A 20,129-nucleotide genomic window follows, 5' to 3' on the forward strand; every position below is an offset into this window, starting at 1 on the left:
TAATATGTAAGCCAAATGAAAAGTGACTCTTGGGGTTGGGAATTTAGCTCAGGGGTATTGCCTAGCAAGCACAAGGCCCTGGGTTCGTTCCTCAGCTCCGGTAAAAAAAGAAAAAGAAAAAGAAAAGTGACTCTTAGTCCAGGTAGTGAGATATAGCAAAGACTGTTTTGAGTTCAGTTCTCCCGTGTGTTTCCAGTGGGTACCGTATGTAGAGAAACACTTTCACATTGTAGAGGGAGAATCCATGCATCTTCAAAGAGAAAGCACACCATTCCATAAACTGGCGTAAAATTACTGTCATACTAGTTTTAACTTATTTCAATTGCTCTTAACATTAAGTTTCTATTTTGCTAGTTCCATATTATTGTAACTCACAGTATATCAGCATATTATTTCACTTTTCCAATGTTTTTTCTTAATTAAGATATTTTTCATAAAATATATTTTAATTATACCATTTCTCCTTCCCCATCTCTTCCAAGATCCTTCCCACCTTCCTACCCACCCAACATATTCTTTCTCTCAGAAAAATCCAACAAAGCAAACAGGAATACAAACCAAAAGACACACACACACACACACACACACACAGACACACACACACACACACACACACACACATGCATGTGCCAAAAGAAAATTAATAGACACAGAAAATAACAAAGCAAAGAGTGCACCAAAATCAGCAAAAATACATAGAGTTCCTTTTGCATTGGCCAAATACCTCCTGAGCATGCGTCCTGCCCTAGAGTGTTTGACCTACTCAGTGACACTCCATTGCGGGAAACTGATTTTCCCTTTGTCAGCAGGTATCATTTATAATTAGCTTCTCGGTTCGGGGTGGGTCTTTGTGTCCAGTTTCCCCCCTCAGTGCTGGGGTTTTGTGTAATTTGAACATCTGTGGGTCTTATGAATGCTGTCATAGTCTCTGCGAGGTCGTGTGTGCATCAGTGCTGTTGTTTCTGGAAAGTGCTATTTCAGTTGGAGTCACCTACCACCTCTGGCTCTTAAGAGTTTTCTGCCTCCTCTTCTGCCTAGATTTCTAAGTTTTGATGGAAGGGCTTTGATTTAGGCCTCAGTGCTTCAAAGCCTCTCAACTATGCATATTGTCCAGTTGTTATTGAGTGATGATCTGCTTGATGGGTATACCGATGTGTCATTAGTAGTTATTTTATTGCTGCATTCCTTTAGCAGAATAATCATATTTTTTCCCCATAGGGCCCATGACCTATTTAGTCCTTGGTTCTTGTCTACTTTAGCAGTGTCATGTATGGGTACAATCTCATAGAGTGGCTCTTAATCCAGTTTTTAAAAATGGTGAGTTAGTTCTGTAACATCTGTGCCAATATTTCATTGGTATATTGTAGCTTGCATGGTTTGTAGCTGGATGAGATTGATTTTAGCTCTGAACTTGATCTCTTCTTTTTTTAAAGGTATTCTTGTTTTTCTAGAGCTTTTCCTTACATTATTAATATGAAATTTCTCCAGTGTTTTAATGTAGGCTCTTAGTTTGCCTCTTAGAACTACTTTCATTGTGTCCCATAAGTTTAGGTATGAGTTTTTAATTCGCTTAATTTCTACCTTGACCCACTTTTCTTTCAGTAGTAGTTTGTTCAGTTTCCATGAATTCATAAACTTTCTATTGATGTTGATATTCAGCTTTAATCCATAGTGGTCAGATGGGATACAAGGTGTTATTTCAGTTTTCTTGTACCTGTTGAGACTTGTTTTTTGTCCTAATATATAGTCTATTTTTGAGAAATTTCCATGGGCTGCCGAAGATAAAATATGCCCTTTAGTATTGCGATGGAACATTCTGTAAATGCTGTTCAGTCGGTTGAGTTTGGTCCATTGAGCTTATGATGTTATTTAACTCCAGCATTTCTCTGTTTTTATCTGGATGACCTGTCTATTGTCATCCAATAGTGAGGAGTGAGGGATTTAGGTCAGGCACTATTACTGTGTGAGGGTTGGTATGTTGTTTTAGCTGTAGTAGTGTTTCTTTTATGAATATGGGTACCTTTGTGTTTGGTGCAGAAATATTTAGAATTGCAGTGTCTTTTTGTTTGTTTGTTTTGTTTTGTTGAGGCAGGGTTTCTCTGTGTAGCTTTGGCGCCTTTCTTGGAACTCACTCTGTAGACCAGGCTGGCCTCGAACTCACAGAGATCCACCTGCCTCTGCCTCCTGAGTGCTGGGATTAAAGGTGTGTCACCACTGCCCGGCCTACAGTATCCTCTTGAGGTTTTCCTTTGAGTATGGTAGTGTCTTCCCATCTTTTCTGCTTAGTTTTGGTGTAAATTCAATTTTGTCAGGTATTAAAATTACTACCATTGCTTACTTCTTGATTCCATTTGCTTGGAATACCTTTTTCCATTCTTTTGCCTGAGGTGGTGTCTGTCCTTGGTGTTAAGGTATATTTCTTGGATGCATCAAAAAGATGGATCCTGTTTTTTAATCCAGTCGGTTAGTATGTCTTCTTATTGAGGAATTGATGCCACTAATATGGGAAGTTATTAAATAGTATTTATTAATACTTGGTGTTTTATTATTGTGGTGTGGAGTTTCCCCTCCCCAATTTAGACTAACTTCTGGGGTTATTTATTCCTTTTATCCTCTTGGGTGTAATTAACCTTCTCTTTGGACTGAAATTTTCCTTCTAGTTCTTTCCATAGAGCTGGATTGGTGCACAGAAATTGCTTAAATGTGTTTTATTTTGAAATGTTTTTCATTCACCATATATTGTGATTGATAGTTTTGCTGGTACAGGTGTCTGGGCTGGCGTCTATTGTCTCAGTCCAGGCCCTTCTGGCTTTTAGTCTCCACTGAAAAGTCAACTGTTATGCTAATAGGTCTATCTTTACATGATACTTGGTCGTTTTCCCTTCCATCCCTTAATATCCTTTCTTCATTCTGTTGGCTTGCTGTTTTGATTTTCTGTATCATGGGGAGTTTTTCTTATGGTCCTTTGTATTTGGTGCTCTGTATACTTTTTGTACTTAGGTAAACATGTCTCACTTTGGATTTGGGAAATCTCTCTTATTATTTTGTTGAAAATATTTTCTGTGCATTTGACCCAGTTTTATTCTTCTTCATTTATTCTTATTATCCATGGAAAAGATCTTTTCATAGTGTGCCAGTTTGCTGGATATTTTGTGCTTGGATTTTTTTCTTTCTTTCTTTCTTTCTTTCTTTTTTTTTTTTTTTTTGATTTATCTGTCAATTTCTTCTACCTTGTCTTCAAGACCTGAAGTTCTCTCTTCCCATGTCTTGTACTCTGTTGGTAAAACTTACCTAAAAGGGTTTTTTTCTTTTCTTTTCTTTTTTTTTTGACATCCTCAGTTTCTCATTTTCAGTTTTATTTCAGTTTGTTTTTTTTCTTTAGTAATTCTCTTTATTAAATTCTAGATTCGTGTCTTTAATTATTTTCATTATTTCAACTGTTCACCTTTTCAAATTCTTCATTAAAGGCATTTATTCCTATCATGTTTAACATCCTTAAAAACATTCATAATTGCTATTTTAAAGTCCTGGTTTTATAATTTGGCTGAATTGCTTTTCTCGGGGTATATTGCAGTAGAGTCGCTGCCTTCTGAAGGGGGCATATGGTCTTGGGTGTTCATGTTTATGTTTCTAAGTTGTGATCTAGGCGTCTGGAGTTAGGATGTTTGAGGTGTTTCTTGGTGTAGATATCTGATCTTGTCTATGTTGGGTAGATGTTCTGTTCTTTGATTTCTTTTGCCCAGTCTGTGTCTTAGCCAAGTATGGCAGCTGTTGCATCCTTAAGTCCCAGTGAAATGTGAAGGTTGTGGCATCCCTTGTAGAGAGAGATCTGTTCTGCTGGCTGACATTGAGTCACAAAGGAATGGAGATGGACTAGAAGGAAATGCTAAAAGGGGTGATGCTCAAGAATTAGTAGGGTCCAGAGTCTACACCAATACCCTGAGTCCCAAGGGGATGTGAACAAGGATGAGGGTTTTCAGTGGTGGGCAGGCTGCATTGAAACTAAAGTTAATTGTGGGGAGACTAAAATGAGGAAGACAGGAAGAAGAATGTCCGTCCACTCCCTGGGTGTCAGCCTAGTGACATGGCTGTGGATCCCTGGTAGAGAGGGCTTCTGCTGGTCAGTGGAGTCAGAAAGGAATGAAGATGGATGGGCTAGAAGGGAAGGCTAAAGGGGCTGCCAAGTAGAGCTATGAGGGGAAAAGAGGAGTTTGTCCACATCAAGAGGGAGTGTCTTTAGTTGGTGGTGCTTACTTATCTAAACTTGAGCGACATTATCTCAACTTTGAATATTAGCCATTATATTCCTATGCAGTTTGTTTGATTATTTTTGTAGTATTCTAATGACTGACTCTTCTACTCAATATGTATTTGACTTCTGCTCTTAATTTTGAGGGTGTTGGAGTTCTCAGACAATTTGGTTAAAGCTATATAAACCATTGACTGGAATCTGCCAAATTTTATCATTTCATGAACTCCTGGATTGAGTGAATAACTTAGAGAGCTAAATTGTTATATTGACTTTCTTATGCAATTTGGCTTCATATCTTTCCATTTCAGAGCTTTAGAATCTGTAGATTTGGCAGCCATTCAGCCCTCAGATGATACCTGTCAATCAGAAAATGAGGACAACTGTTTAACACCTTCAAGTAAGGACAGTTTATAACACTGACAGTTTACTTTCTCATAATTTCATAAACACAATTATCTTTTTGAATGTTTTCTTTCCTATGTCTCTTTTTAAAATTCATATGTCTATACAGGTTGTGCATGTATATTCACATTAAAATAACACCTTCAACATTTATATTTGCTGTATCCAAAAATAAGCTGATTTCAGTTTTCAATATGTAATTATATTTTCAAATTAGAGTGATAATGATTACTTACTTTATGATGTTATATAATGTTTTATCTTAATTAACCCATACAGTTTTTGCTCATAGGCATCTCGGGGTTTTTTTGTTTTGTTTTGGTTTTTTTGGTTTTTTTGAGACAGGGTTTCTCTGTGTAGCTTTGTGTCTTTCCTGGAACTCGCTTTGGAGACCAGGCTGGCCTCGAACTCACAGAGATCTGCCTGGCTCTGCCTCCGAGTGCTGGGATTATAGGTGTGCACCAACACCACCTGGTGGCATCTTGGTTTTTGATGTGTAGACTTTTGACGTCCAGATCTCACAAAGGGATTCTTTCCTTTACTGTGTTCTGAGATTCATCTTGATGGAACATGTGTCAGTAGCTCATTACTTGATGTGGAATGATCAGGCGTGATGGTTAGAGCACCATTTTTCTTTTTCATGTTCAGATGGCTTAAGTGTCTACCAAAACATCAAATGGGTCTAAATAGAAGTTTATTTTGGGGCTTTCCATGTGCCACATATTAGTGTATTGTGAAGTGTGCACTCTCCCTTACTAACAATTTTTAGTAGTTGCAAGTCATTTTTTGTAAAAATACTGTATTCTTTATGAACTGCCTTCCTTTCTTTGTCAGCAAAGTGTGGGTTGATTTCTGAGCTCTCTTTGATCTGTTAGTTTCTTGATTACTATGTCTTGAAGGCATGTAGTATAAATACATTAATGTTCTTCTCTTTCATGGTCTTACTCAATTATCTAAATTCCCCTAAAAGAGAGACATTGCCTATCAATTTTTGTAACTAACCCTGTTATTTTTGTTAGAATTATGTTGACTCTGCAAATAAATTGGGGAAAAATACATTTCAACATTTATTTAGATTTTTCTTCAGTTTCTCTGTATAGTGTTATATAGTTTCAGTCTTGCATGAAGCTTCTAACAGACATTTTAAAGAGCTACAGATTATGTGATTTCGTTTTCTCTTCCTGTAGGCTCTGAATCAGACTTGGTCTCACTGTACGAGCTAGAAAGATGTCAGCAACTCTGTGCTACAAGTAAGCCTACTTTCAGTACAGTAACCAAAGTACAGATGCATGCTTTGTAAACCTGCTTCTGGTACAGTAGTCAACACATAGATACCTTCTTTGCATTTCCCAACCAATCCCTTCATACCTACAGTGACAGTAGATCCTCATGGGAGCACTCAGTGCTTGTATTTAGCTTTTATTCCCCTGCCTCATCCTACAGGTATAAATATGTGGGTTTTTTTTTTTTTTTTTTTTTTTTTTTTTTGGTTTTTTCGAGACAGGGTTTCTCTGTGTAGCTTTGCGCCTTTCCTGGAACTCACTTGGTAGACCAGGCTGGCCTCGAACTCACAGAGATCCGCCTGCCTCTGCCTCCCAAGTGCTGGGATTAAAGGCGTGCGCCACCACCGCCTGGCTAAATATGTGTTTAAAGTTATAAAGTTTGTAGCATTCAGTATGTTCTTAGCTTAATGATATAAATTCTATCATAATTATTAATTATATTAATTCTAATAAAATAATATAGTGTTTAACACTGTACATATAAGAAACTCTTTACCCTGTGCCCCCAAACAGTGATAGTACATATTTATCAGATGCCGGGAGCCATGTGACTTCTTCGGGGGGCAGATAATATTTAGTGAATATGTTTTGTTAATGTCTCTTGATCAAATTCCAGTTAGAACATAAGCTGTTGCCTGAAAAGGTTTGTCTAAGATATTGAAAATGAACAATTTAACATGTTACACAGGTACCATTCATTTTATTGGTAAAATAAACCTTACTTTTTCCCATAAATTAGAAATTTTGTAGGAATTTCTATTAGTCCCATATAGAAATCCTTACATGGCTACTATATAATTAAAATATCCCTTGTCCCGGTTACTCAGCACCTGGTGTGTGCCTGGCTCTGCATCCATGGGCCAAGTGCACATCTAGAATCACTGTGGCTGTAGCCGAGGTAACTTGTTTTTGTGGTATATTTATGCTTCAGGGAAATTCATGCTGAACATACCTAAGACACCCATACTTTATTTATTCTTATTTAATGTAAAAATTCTTTACAGCACTTACAGATCACCATTGTTTAGAGAAGACATCACTGTGTGCCATTTTGAAGCAAAGAGTTCCTCGACAATATCGAATCCTAGCAAAACTGAGATCATATGAACCCAAAAGACTTCTCCAGTCTGTTAAACTTCTTTGTCCTAAATGCCATTCATTGTAAGTATTTTCCAACTAAAAAAGTTTTCCTGCCCTATTATTTGTATATATGCATGTCCATGTCCATGTCCGTGTATGTGTGTGTGTGTGTGTGTGTGTGTGTGTGTGTGTGTGTGTGCGTGTGTGTGTGTGGATTTAAGTCCTAAGAAATGAGTAAACTATTATTTAATTTGTAGTATTTTAAAAGAATGCTAATGATTTAAAGGGAAAGTCCTATATTGCTACAAAGGAAATCCTTTTGAGTCATTCTTAGTAATAACAGATGTGTTCAGGCTTGAAATTGAATGTATGGTAGCTTTGATACAGGTCAAGATTTCCTATCATGCTTGATAACTAAGTAAATGCTATACCTTCATTCCAAACACCAGTTTTTATGTGAATGTATACATATAGGCATATAGGAATTTTTTTTTCTTATCAGTGTATATTCATCTCAAAACATGTTTAGATAGTTTTAAATATTGTTTATCTTTTCAATGCACTATACCATAGTCCCTCAAAATACAGGGTGGCATTTTGGAAAATACAGGTAGTGCACAAACATGCACATTAGGATAGTGTGTGTCTTAGGGTTTTTATTGCTGTGAAGAGACACCATGAACAGAGCAACTTTTATAAGGAAAACACTGAATTGGGGTAGCTCACTTAACAATTTCAGAGTTTCAGTTCATTATCATTATGACAGGGAGCATGGTGACAGGCAGGCAGAAGTGCTGGAGCTGAGAGTGCCACATTTTGTGGGCAGCAGGAAGTCAACTGAAAGTCACACTGAAGAAAGCTTGAGCAAAAGAGACTTCAAAGCCGGCCCCCACAGTGACACTTCCTCCAATAACGCCACACCTCCTAGTAGTGCCATTCCCTTTGGGGGCCATTTTCTTTCAAACTACCACACTATGCATCAAACTTTCACTCTGTTGCCCTGTTATATGTAAATGTATCTGGAGATGTACACATATTTGTTTTTGCATATTATTTGTTAATATCTCTCTAGAATAGTGTACATACTTTTTTGTCTTACAAAAGTTGAGACTATAGTATTTGAGAAGAAAGTCGATCATAAACTCGCAGTTGTGATTAAACTATATATGAAGATTTTAGGTAATTTGTGAAACATTAGTAGATTTTATTTCATTTAACACCATAATGTTATACAGCTTTTCAAGAATAAAGTTATGCTATGATGTCCTTCTAGACAAAGCATCTTAGAAAGTGTAAAAAAAAATCACCCAAAGATACATGCCCAGCTGGTGAGAGAATCAGGATAAGTACTTCGGCCTTTTAATTCCAATCCATGCCATTTTTACTAGGTGGTACTTTATGAGACAAGTATGAATTACCAATTATTAAAAACAAATGAAGCTAGTAATGTTTTAAAGTAGGTGCCCTGTGACAATGACATTAACTGGGGTGAAGACATGGCTACTTGTACAGGACAACAAATTGGGACTGGGAATAACTGTAAGTCACCTTGTACTGTACACTGGGTATATACCAAAGAAATGGGTTAGCAGGTGAAGATGCCTGCTGCCAAGCCTGATGATCTGTGTGAAGTCCCTGTGACCAACATGGTAGGAGATTATCCTCTGACCTCTGCACATGTACCATGGCATGCGTGTACCCACACAGATACAACCTGTCTGTGATTATGGTATGGATTTACCTACTCATATAATATTAAACACCTATTGAGTGAAATTTGTTAAATCTGAAATTAATTAAATTTTAAATCCTTAGTTTAAGCAAGTGTAGCTGCTTTAATCTCCATATAAAATAGTATTTAAAGTTTGTTTTAGATTATTTTATTTTGTGTGAGTGTTTTGCCTGCACGAACATGGGTGCGTTCATGAGTGCATATGCACCATATGTTTATCTATTACCCACAAAGTTCAGAACTGGAGTTAGAAATGTTTGCAAGTCACCATGTGGGTGCTGGGAAATGAACTTTGGTTCTTTGCAGGAGTAGCAAGTGTTCTTAACCTCTGAGTCATCTCTTCACCTAAAATAGTTTGAAACTTTTAAGAATATACCTAGATTGTTTGCTGATAATTTGTCATCAATCATTTTAGGCAAGAAGTTCCATATGAGGAAAATGTGGATAAAATTTTGCAAGATGCTGCAACTAAAGCCCCAGAGAGCAAGCTGCAAGGTACATCGTTGTACGACTCAGAAGTCTGGACCACTGAAGGTCAAGGAGGACGGCAGGTTACTGTCCATTTTGTGAAAAATGATGGCATTCTCCCTCTCTCAAATGAATGTCTGATTTTGATAGAAGGTAAGACACTTGAGTTTTTTAACGATTCTTTTGTACATTTCCCCCCATCTTATGGCACCTAGTACCTATCAAGTAAAAGTACTGTTAACTTAAATTTCTCAAAACAATATATCAGATTCAAATATACATGAGCACATATATCTACCTGAATTTTACTTTCATATTATGCATTAAACTCGAATTTACCTACAACATTGGATTCCTGTCTATAATCTCATCAGCTCAGAGTGGATCGAATAAATTGGCCAATTGCTTATGTGAAGCTGTGTTGGCCTCTGGGTGTCACTGTTGGGTCATAATACTGGGATGAAAATCTTTCAACCATAGATCCCTAAGTCAGGGAACGGAACCTTGAAAAGCCATGATAATTCGTCAACTCTAAGAGATTTCATTTGTCCATCTAATTCTTATGTAATGGCTCATATTTTTTTTTGTCATACAAAGTTTACATTTTTTTCTAAATTTGTAACTCTCTTTTCTGTACATTTCTTTGTAACATTTGGTATGTCACACATGTTACTTACATCCTGCATCTTGCTCTGATTCTCTGTGTTCTATTGAAGAGTTTCTTTATTATTTTAACAGGAGGTCGGCTTTGTGAAATCTCGAAACTGTCAAGCGTGTTTCACAGTGTCATCCCTGTGAGGTCTGGCCCTGAGGACCTGGAGCTCCTAGACCTTGCAGCACCATTCCTCATACGAGGAAAGATGTGTCACTATGGGTGTGTGTTCATCTCAGGCATCTGGGAATTACAACTGTGTCTCTATTGCTTATCTTCCAGCTACTCTATGTTCAGTTGATACTTAGAGATAGTCTCCAAGCTGTAGTGATTGTGTGACAGTGATACAGATTGGTACAGGTCCTTTGCATTTTGAGTTTTGATCTTTTCTAGTCTGGTGGTGTGTAGTGAAACACTCAACATGTGAGGGAACAGTAACAAACTAGAGCTCTCTGTTGATGACTGATTGTCAGGGCAAGCAACTGTATGCTGAGTGTTATATTCAGAAAGTATTAATGCAACCCTGTTGTAAATTCTAGAGTGTCCATACTCACTTTTTCTTGTACATTTCTAGAGATTTAAGTACACTGTGTGTGACATATAAGGCTTACAACATTTTGTTTCTTAGTCACAAACTAAACTTATTTCTTCCACAAGAATTTAGGTGCTAGCTAAAGGGACATGTCAGAGTTGCAAACTGACTGAGTTCCAGAACTGCATCCAACATTTTACAGAGTTGCTGCCACTGAAAATGGTCAGAGAGCACGGAGTCTACGGGCTCAGGCCTAGAAAGAGAGCAAAATAAAGCATCCTATAGTTCTGATGAAACAGTCACCCTGGAAATGCTTTGCTTCAAGAAGCTTTGCACTGCAACCTAGATAGATCTTGTTGCCCCATTTCTCTACCCCTCCCTTTCCTTCTAAGTGTATAGCATTTCTTTGTTTTTATAATGAACCCAAATTTTTATTTTTTTCACTAAAAATTATGGCCTGCCATTTTCAGAGCTATACGATATGGCTTTTTTTGTTTTGTTTTGTTTTGTTTTGTTTTTTTGTTTCATATACAGTGAGTGAAAAACTTAAGCCTTAAAGTAAAAATGAATGTTTGTAGCTAATTACTCTGAGGTACTCAGTGTCTTAATATCTTTAAACGTCCTGCAAGTTTTATATACCACTTAATTGAAATATCAAAACCCATCATGTTCTGTTGTTCTCCTTTGAGTAAGTCCATAGACTAGGCTTTGCTTCTGACACGAACATCCCTCATTCTTTTCTCTCTTTTCGTTTCTTCTCACCTTCCTAGTACAGAGTACCTAAGTCTAAGTCAGGAGACCAAAATTATATGCCAACTTGCTCTATCACTGTCTAATATTAGTGAATAATTTTCATACTTTATTTTTTCATTATTACTGTTAGTGAGGAAATATCTATATATTTGATGATTAACTGGTGAACTTGAAAGCAGTTACCCCTGTTTCCCAGTTCACAAATTACAGGTACTCTTGAGTTCTAATTTTTATTCAAATATATTTTCTAAGCCTATTTTCTTACTATATCTCATGCCCATTTCATCATGCCTAATAAAATTAAATTACTCATACTTAAACATACTGATAGCTGGATGAGTTGTACTAAAGGACATCCACTTTCAATCATTGTCTTGTTTCATGTGTTCTTATATTTCAGACAGTAACTGACTTTCAGGCATCATACACAGTGCCTCTGAATATGTGTTCACCAGTATTTACCTGAAATCTAACTTGTTTTCACTGTTCATTAAGAAAAAAAAATTCTTACTCTATTTTTGTAAGACTGTGACCATTAGGTATTGCTCATAGAGCCATAAATTCAATGAGCTCATGCAACTTCTCTCTTGTGTCTTTTTGTTTTAGCAGATAAGAAAATTAACAGCCAAATTAAAGTCCAGTTCCTGGTTCTCAACTTCAAGTTATTCTGAAGCCCATTGTCTTAGTCACTGTTCTATCACTTTAAGGAGACACCGTGACCAAGGCAACTTATGAAAGTGAGCATTTAATTCAGGGCTTGCTTTCAGTTTCAGAGTGTTAGTCCAATGCAGGGAGCATGGCACAATACAAGCCGACATGGTGCTGGAGAGGTATCTGAGAGCTCACCTCTTGATCCACAAGTAGGAGGCAGAAAAAGTTAACTGGGCCTTTTGAAACCTCAGAGCCCACCCCCAGTGACACACCTCAGAATCCTTCCCAAACAGTTTCACCAACTGGGAAACAGACATTCAAATATATGAGCCTCTGAGGGCCATTCTCATTGAAGCCACCACACACATAGTATCTTCTATTACTTTTGTGTAGTAAATTAATCATAATTCTCTTTTGAAACAAGCACATTACAGTATAGACTGTGAAGTGCTCTTCTGTTTAATAGCTGACTTTCTAAAACTGTCCATACTTAAACAAGATATAATAATTAAATGACTTTGATTATATTTAAATACTTCTCATTTTTTTCTTGCTCATTTCAGTTGTAAACAGTGTTCAAACTTGAAACCCATACAAAACCTAAGTACTATTTCTAATAAAAGAATATGGATTCCTTCCTCGGTGGCAGAAGGTGAGCTGGATTTTTATGTCCTAAAATTTTAATATTCTGTCATCTCACTGACTTATATTTCAATATATGGTAAAACTAGCTTAACTTTTCTTTACTGAAACCTATTCACAAAAATTGTAATAAAAAGGACAAATATTTAAAATACTTGCAGTCATTTACAAGCATTGTAATCATAACCATATTTGAATATTTGACCACTTGTTTTTGTTTAATCATTAATCTCAAATACAGATCCTGAGGAAATCTTTCTGACTCATACTTAGTGTTGGACAAGGTGTTGAGAGAGCTGTTACCTTCCTCTGAGTCTTTTATCAGCATGGAGGAGTCTGTTTATTGCACATATGACTGATCACCCAGTTTTTGGCTTCCAGGAACAGGGTACATTGTAAGATGTAACTTTTAGAAAGTCCTTAATAGTGAAGTCTGGTCTGCCTACTAACAGGGATCATGTTGTGTCTACTAGTTTGTTGCGTGTGTGTGTCCATTTCCTCTTCTGTAAGGACAATGCTCTGGGGTGTCACCATGTCTGTTGTGCCTCTGTTGACTCTGTATTTTCCAACTGGCAGTCTCCACTCCTTTGTTGCTTTTCCATTCTCCTCACTGTCTTGTCTCCTCAATAAAGGTCCACTGTGCCAATGGTTTTCTCAGTTTACTCTTCATAGCCATTGAGAGCTGTAAGTTCAGTTTGGGCAACTCAAAATAGTGAGAATTATTTTGTGAAAATGTATACCCAGCTTCTTTCCCCTAGACTGCAATTTCCTTTTTTAAATGTGTATTTGTACTTTTTGTGATTTTTTCTTTGTTTTGTAGTACAGCTGTCTCATACTCTGGATCCCATATTACTTCTCATGAGCTTTTCATGTCAAACTCGGCAATGCTGTTTTAGAACCTCCATGATTTTAATTTCATCCTTCTTACGGTTACTTCATTATAACTGTTGAGCCCTTCTGAAGCCAGAAATGTGGTTCCTGTTTTACTGCTATTACATACTACACATATATACATATTGTGTCTGTGTCCCAATTATTTCTTCTGTCTTGCCTCCCAGAATATGGTCTGTGAGAATGGGAGGTAATAGAACATTCCATACATCTATGAAGCATGTTTGCCTTAACTGTAAATTCTCATGTTTAGTATCTCCAATTTATTCATGCTTCCTCATCCTAGCATTTATGGAACCCCAGATACTGGCATGTTTGTCCTTTCAACTAGATGACATCTCTGAAAAAAATTAATAATAAAGAATATTCTACTCATAATGCAAATGGGGACAGACTTTTAACAATATTGAACTATGTGTTGCTTTCTAGAATATTCTGTGATTTTTTAATTTCATTTTTTATATAATTAACATATAATGAGTGGCATTTTATTAATCACTTGTTATGGTTCTACCAAGTATTAGGATACAAATCCGTATATCATGAAACTACCCCTGCCTAATGTTCCAAAGGGATTCTGTTGTGTGGGTTTAACAAAATCCTGAGGAAGAAAGCATTCTTTCCGGTGTCAATACCCTCAGTAAACATTATCTGCACTTGCACACTAGAATAAGGCACTTCTGTGCTGTGGAATGTTCTGTATGGCAAATGTGTTGCTCTGATTGGTTAGTAAATAAAACACTGATTGACCAGTAGTCAGGAAGGAGGAAGTATAGGCGGGACAAGGAGGAGAAGAATTCTGGGGAGTGGAAGGCTGAGCCAGAGACACTGCCAGCTGCCGCCATTTCAAACAGCTTGTGAAGTTGCTGGTAAGCCACAAGCCATGTGGCAAGGTATAGATTTATAGAAATGGATTAATTTAAGATATAAGAACAGTTAGCAAGAAGCCTGGTATGGTCATACAGTTTGTAAGCAATATAAGTCTCTGTGTTTACTTGGTTGGGTCTGAGCTGCTGTGGGACTGGCAGGTGAGAGAGATTTGTCCTGACTGTGGGCCAGGCAGGAAAACTCTAGCTACACTTCTGAGTTTGCCTTATAGAAAGTCTAGCAGTGTGGAATAATGTGCTCTTTTCTCTCACTAGTTCTAGGCATTGTTCCTCTGCAGTATGTGTTTGTTATGACTTTCACTTTTGATGACGGGACAGGAGTATTGGATGCTTACCTCAAGGATTCTGTAAGTAACAGACCTGCTAAAAATACTTAACTAAAATTTATATTTCAAATTTTTTTAATATTCATGCTACTTAGTTTTACCTCAGTGTAACTTGAGACCTTTTGAACCCTAAAACTCAGTTTCTTTGTGTTTTGTTTTTAAAAGGATTTAAAATAACTTAAAATATATAAAAGAAATACAGCTGCATAAATCTAAAACTGTGTGGTTTAAAGCTTTGGATTTTCCATTAGAAATCAAATTTTTAAAACTAGGAAGTTGAGGAATCAAAATCTGAGTAGCCAGTCTCCTCATCATTCAGCAATTCCACTGCTGGGCAAAAGAACAGATATAGAGCCACACTGGCGTCACCTCACTGTACTTTGTAAGCCTCCATAGTTCTAGAAGGAAATGAAGTTACTTGATAAACATATGTATTATCGCATAAGATGTGCAGGAGTCCCAAAGATCACTGTCATTTCTGACACTTGTAGTTGTAAGTTGAAAAGTCCTTGAGACTGCACTTAGCTTTGATATTCCCAAGTTCACCCTCTCCCTGTAAAGCTGAGACTGTTAATTTTTCTGCACTGTGTGTAACAGTATACATGGAGTTCTGGCAGCAAGGGAAGCTTGACCTAGGCCAGTGGTTCTCAAACTGCCTAATGCTGAGGTTTTTGGTGATTCCAACCATAAAATTATTTTGTTCCTACTTTGTAACTGTAATTTTCCTACTGTTATGAATTGTAATGTAAATATCTGATATGTGACTCCTGTGAAAGGGTCATTTCACCAGCACCCCCAAGAATCATGACGTACAGGTTGAGAGCCACTAACATGATGTGACTTCATCAGGTATGTTATCATAACTGACTGCCCATGTGGCTGATTGCTCTCCTCCTGAGGTCAGGCTAATGCTAACTCCCCAACTTCAGATGACATTGTTAGGCTTTCTGTAGTGACCCAAGCTCCAGTAAATAGTCAGTTCTCTGGCTCTCACAAGGCATGGCATACTAAAAGCTAAGAGGAGGACTAACATTTTGTTAGGGTAAGCAGTTTTTTCTTTGTTTTTTGTTTGTTTGTGTTTTGATGTTAAGGTTTTAGTTTGGTTTGCTTTGGTTTTTTAATTTAACATAAAATTGAAAACAATCCAAGTTGTCCAAGTTGAGGTTGTGATTTTTTTCTCCAGGCTGCACAGTTTATACAATCACTTACTTAATGAATATTTACTAAGCAACTGCTAGATGCCATGTATGTGTTCAAAATAGAACATTTAGCAAGGCAAGAAAATCTCTTCTCTAAAAACATAGTGTAGAAGGGGAAGAAATTAACTAAATTTTTCTTAATGTTGCATCCTCTCATACTCAACACTGGTTTTAATTTTCTGGGTACACAAAGTGTCATCAGCCTTGCTACATGATCTTCCTGTGTGTCTATGTGCATCTCAAAGCTGTTTTACAATTAAAGTGGAGGATTGGGTTTTAGCTTAGATAATTCTAGTTTATGAATTCCACAACCTTTATATATATATATATATATATATATATATATATATATATATATATATATATATATATATATTAGGTCATTTTAGCAAATTACTTACTGAAATTCTGTGCATTAAAGCATTTCAGATGATGAATATTTCCTTTGTTTATGATTATTTTTAGGAGAAATTTTTCCAGATCCCAGCATCAGAAGTCCTCACTGATAACAACCTTCAGAGGAATCTGGAAAAGATCATGAATGTGATTTGTCCTCCAGGAATAAAAATTGGTATGCAGTATTTCAAAGGTGCTTTGTTCACTTTCTTGAAAAAGCACCTAGTGTGTATCTAATCTGTAGACTATGGGTAAAAGGAGGCAAACTCTGGGTCCAGGGGAATTACTAAGTGTGAGCAATAACTTTATCCATGTCTTGATGGGATAGCCGCAGAAGTAAAATAAATATAAATAAAGGAGTTTTAAAATGTTTTGAAATATATTTAAAACATAGCAGTTTTGCTCACAGCATAGTTGACTCATGAGTTTGCACATATAGCATAGAGACATTGAGGCTGCAATTATAACAAATGGATGCAGTTTGCACAACACACCTGTCCTCAGATAACTGTATTTCTCTTGTTTGACTCAGTGAGTTTCCTCTGTGGTATTAATGAGCTTCGTTTTTATTTTGCAAAGTCTGTGAACTTTAGTTGGTTCTGTACAGATACCAGCTCGTCTGGCTGGCTCCTGCACATGTGAAATTGTGCCCATTGTAGCTGCTGCCACCAGGTCCTTGTATGGCTGGTAATTCTTTTCTATTGGAACCTGCAGACCTAAATTATGTTAAGATGTTTGATTTTCTAGTAATTGTTCTCAGTGACAAGTCTCCCCTCTGCTTCTCCATTGCTGATATGACTGTTAGATGTTGTTCCTCATCGGAATTTCTTCCTCCATAGTTGGTCTCTGCATTCTAACCTCAGTTTCCAAGAGATGGGAAATTTTTCTCACTTGAAGCAAAGTTTAATTCAGATACATTTGTTTTCAGTTTTTATTTGTGTTAGTTATTGTACTTACCATGCTTAGATTTTCAGAAATAAGTCTCTGGGTGTGGTAACTTTTGGCATATACAGGCAAATATATATATATATATATATATATTACACCATGTAAGTTATATCAACCATGCACAAGAACTTCTCCCTTTACCCTGGGTGAGCTTGAGTACCCTACCAGATGCCTGGCAGATGTACCAGAGCTTTCTGCTGATGTTAGAAATGAGCCTGCCCTGTTCCCCACCAGACTTGGAGTTGGCATCATTGCTGCCATGGTGGCAAGGCCCAAAGCTGCTCCCAACCTAGCAGGTCACATGAACGCTCTAAGTTCAGATTCCACCTCTTTCTAGTCAATCAAGGAAAAGCCAAGGGAGGCCCGTAAGCTGTCAGTACAAGAAGAGGAGTAAAAGATGGGTGAGACAGTAGACTGCTTCTGCTGGCAAGTGTTTGTGAAATTTTAAATCACTTTCATCTGAGGTTGGGGAAAAAATCTAATTAATCAGCATTACTTCGTTTAATGGCTGAATGAAATGCCTTCTTGGTCTGTAGATGCATACCCGTGGCTGGAGTGCCTCATCAAGTCCTACAGTGTCACAAGAGGAACGGAACAGCAAATATGTTACCAGATATTTGACACCATGGTTGCAGAAGACATCATCTAGTGCTGCTGTTCAGTGCAGTGTGTAGGGGATTTTACAGTCTTAGAAAAGGTTATGACTGTGTGATTCTCAGAACTCACTTTACTGTTGTTAAATTAATTACCATTTTCACTATAGTTTAAGTTCTTTTGTTCAGAAAGACATTTCTTGTGAATGTTAAAATACCTTTTTTCTCACCATGCCTAGGGTGACTGCTAGAGTTACAAAATAAGGCCACACTTGGTGTGAAGGGACCAAATCTTCATTTCTTCTTTCAGTTCTTTGGGGGAGTTGTGTTGTTACTGGACATTTTCCACCATGAGAAACTTGATTCTATGCTCTCCACCCAACATCCCCTAATTAGTTTTCTTTTCCTGTCCTAAGTTTTATACCAACAGCAGTTGATGTTAATGTGGGTGTAGATAAGGACACATTCTGTTCTTGAGTCTTTTGGCTTTCGTTGATAAAACAGTGTGGCTACTTGTCTTTCATCCTGTTTTACTTTATGTACAAAAGGAATTGCTTAGCCAGTCCTGGGGAAGGAAGTCTTCCTGTACCTTCACACAGTTATCTGCTTAACTGAGTTTGACTTGAACAAAGGTTTGTCAGAGTGAGCTACAGTGTACTAAAGAGAATATTGTAGGAGGAGTGGCAGAATTGTTTTATTTGGTGCTTATGTTGCCCATTTTAGGATGAGTCTATCGCTTTGAACCAGATGATGTATTTGATTTCCACTTCTCTCTGTAAATATTAGTAGTTATTTCATCCCATACCAGTTAATGGGGTGATGAGGTTTAAGATTTTTCTGCTTCAGCTGTATTATGTCTTTCAATAGCCTTATGTAAAAATGTTCCTACATTGCAATAGAATGGTATGCTTTTTAACTCAGTGGTGTTTATTGAATTTAAAATAAGTCGTCAGTCACTTTTTCACAAACATGTACATATGTGTATATATGCATTTGTGTATTTGCAAAAGACTGAGGAGTAACAAATCTGTGCAGCTTATAAAATAATAAATAAATAAATGTACACATCACTACAGTTTCATTAATTTAAATGTTTGGAAATAGCATGATGAGGTGGGTACTGTAATTTGAATCTTGAATGCCCCCCAGGTGGTCATTGAATTGAATTGAAGGCATGGTGACCTGCCCATTACATCGTTATGGGGTTGTGGACACATTAAAGTATGGGACCTAGGGAAGGAAGTTAGTTTGTGGATGGCATGCCCTGGAAAGGGGTTTTGGGGGCCTGACTGCCTCTTGTCTCCCTCTGCTTTCTTCCTGACATGAGTCAAATAGGCCTCCTCTGCTTTTTGTTACCAAAATGTTCAGTGCATACACAGGCCTAGTGACCCTGGACTGGAAATTCTGAGACCATGAGCCCCTTTTTATAAATGTTTTATCACAATAACAGAAATCTAATTCTGTAAGAATGCTTGTAGGCCAGATATTTGGAGCTGTCTGCATACCAGGTGCTGTGCTCAAATCTTCACACATACTTAAACCTCAGAATAACCAAATAATCTAATAAGAAAGCTGAATCCTGTTGGAAAACTGACTTTAATACTGGAGTCATGTGTTGAGTACACGCCATCTATACTAGTAGCCACCCCAGCCAAGACTCTTAAAATAAGGAAGGTGTGAGCCCTACTTTAAACAGCTGTAGGAAATAGAGAAAGAAACCAATGTGTTTTCCTGCATTACAGAAGTCACCTGATGACTCATTGCTGTTGCTTTCAGTAACCCTTATTTCCAATTCTTTGGTGTGTTAGTATGTTTCTACACCCAGCTCCCACCCTCCCCTATCACTGATTTATCAATATATTTGAGATAGTGAGAGACTGATGCTATTCAGTCTATGAACTCTTAATCCAAAACTTTTAGGGGGATCCTCCCCTGCTGCCACACTAATCATCGCCTGTGACTACCTGACTTCACTGATTGGGAATAGGTAAGCCCTGATCTCTGACTGGACAGCCCAGTTTTCTAGCCCCTAGGTCCCAGGGGCACATTCCATGCCCCTCCCCCCAGCCATTGCAGCTCTAGAGAGGAGGCAGCAGTCCCCTTCTCCACCCCATGTCGAACCATGAACCATCACCTACTGCACCAGTGACCACCTGAGCCATACCTCCCCTGCACCAATTGGAAAGAGCGTGGTAGCCCCAGAGACCAGGCAGCAGCCTCCTCTCCTGCCCTCTTGTGAACTATCTCATGCAGCACCAGTGACCACCAAAGCCATAGGCACCCCCTGGATTGACTGGGAAGAGGTAAGGCCCTGATCCTGCACCAACTGGGAAGAAGAGCAACCACATGAGTCAGAGGCCCCACCTGCACCAATTGTAAGAAGAGTGACCCAAAGCTCCACCTGTACAAACTAATGGAAGAAATGGGTAGACAGTAGTGTAA

General features: G+C 37.6%; 1 protein-coding gene across 7 annotated transcripts in view; it reads left to right on the forward strand.

Annotated features, from left to right (window-relative positions):
- The window catches only part of LOC114684972 (protection of telomeres protein 1-like), a 47,435-nt gene extending 28,678 nt beyond the window's left edge, over positions 1-18,757 (forward strand). For 6 of the 7 annotated variants that reach the window (XM_028859525.2, XM_037197940.1, XM_037197944.1 and 3 more), the window contains 9 exons: positions 4,561-4,649; positions 5,842-5,904; positions 6,942-7,098; positions 9,165-9,370; positions 9,956-10,091; positions 12,369-12,457; positions 14,481-14,572; positions 16,216-16,321; positions 17,631-18,757. In XM_028859525.2, the coding sequence (XP_028715358.1) occupies positions 4,561-4,649; positions 5,842-5,904; positions 6,942-7,098; positions 9,165-9,370; positions 9,956-10,091; positions 12,369-12,457; positions 14,481-14,572; positions 16,216-16,321; positions 17,631-17,743 (1,051 nt within the window). In that variant the 3' untranslated portion in view covers positions 17,744-18,757. Of the gene's footprint in view, positions 1-4,560; positions 4,650-5,841; positions 5,905-6,941; positions 7,099-9,164; positions 9,371-9,955; positions 11,892-12,368; positions 12,458-14,480; positions 14,573-16,215; positions 16,322-17,630 lie in introns of those variants that run through there. The other variant, XR_005089709.1, reaches the window with a different exon arrangement.
- The last annotated feature ends 1,372 nt before the right edge of the window (positions 18,758-20,129 follow it).

The sequence above is a fragment of the Peromyscus leucopus genome, chromosome 22 (genome assembly GCF_004664715.2).
Source record: "Peromyscus leucopus breed LL Stock chromosome 22, UCI_PerLeu_2.1, whole genome shotgun sequence".
NCBI lineage: Eukaryota > Metazoa > Chordata > Mammalia > Rodentia > Cricetidae > Peromyscus > Peromyscus leucopus.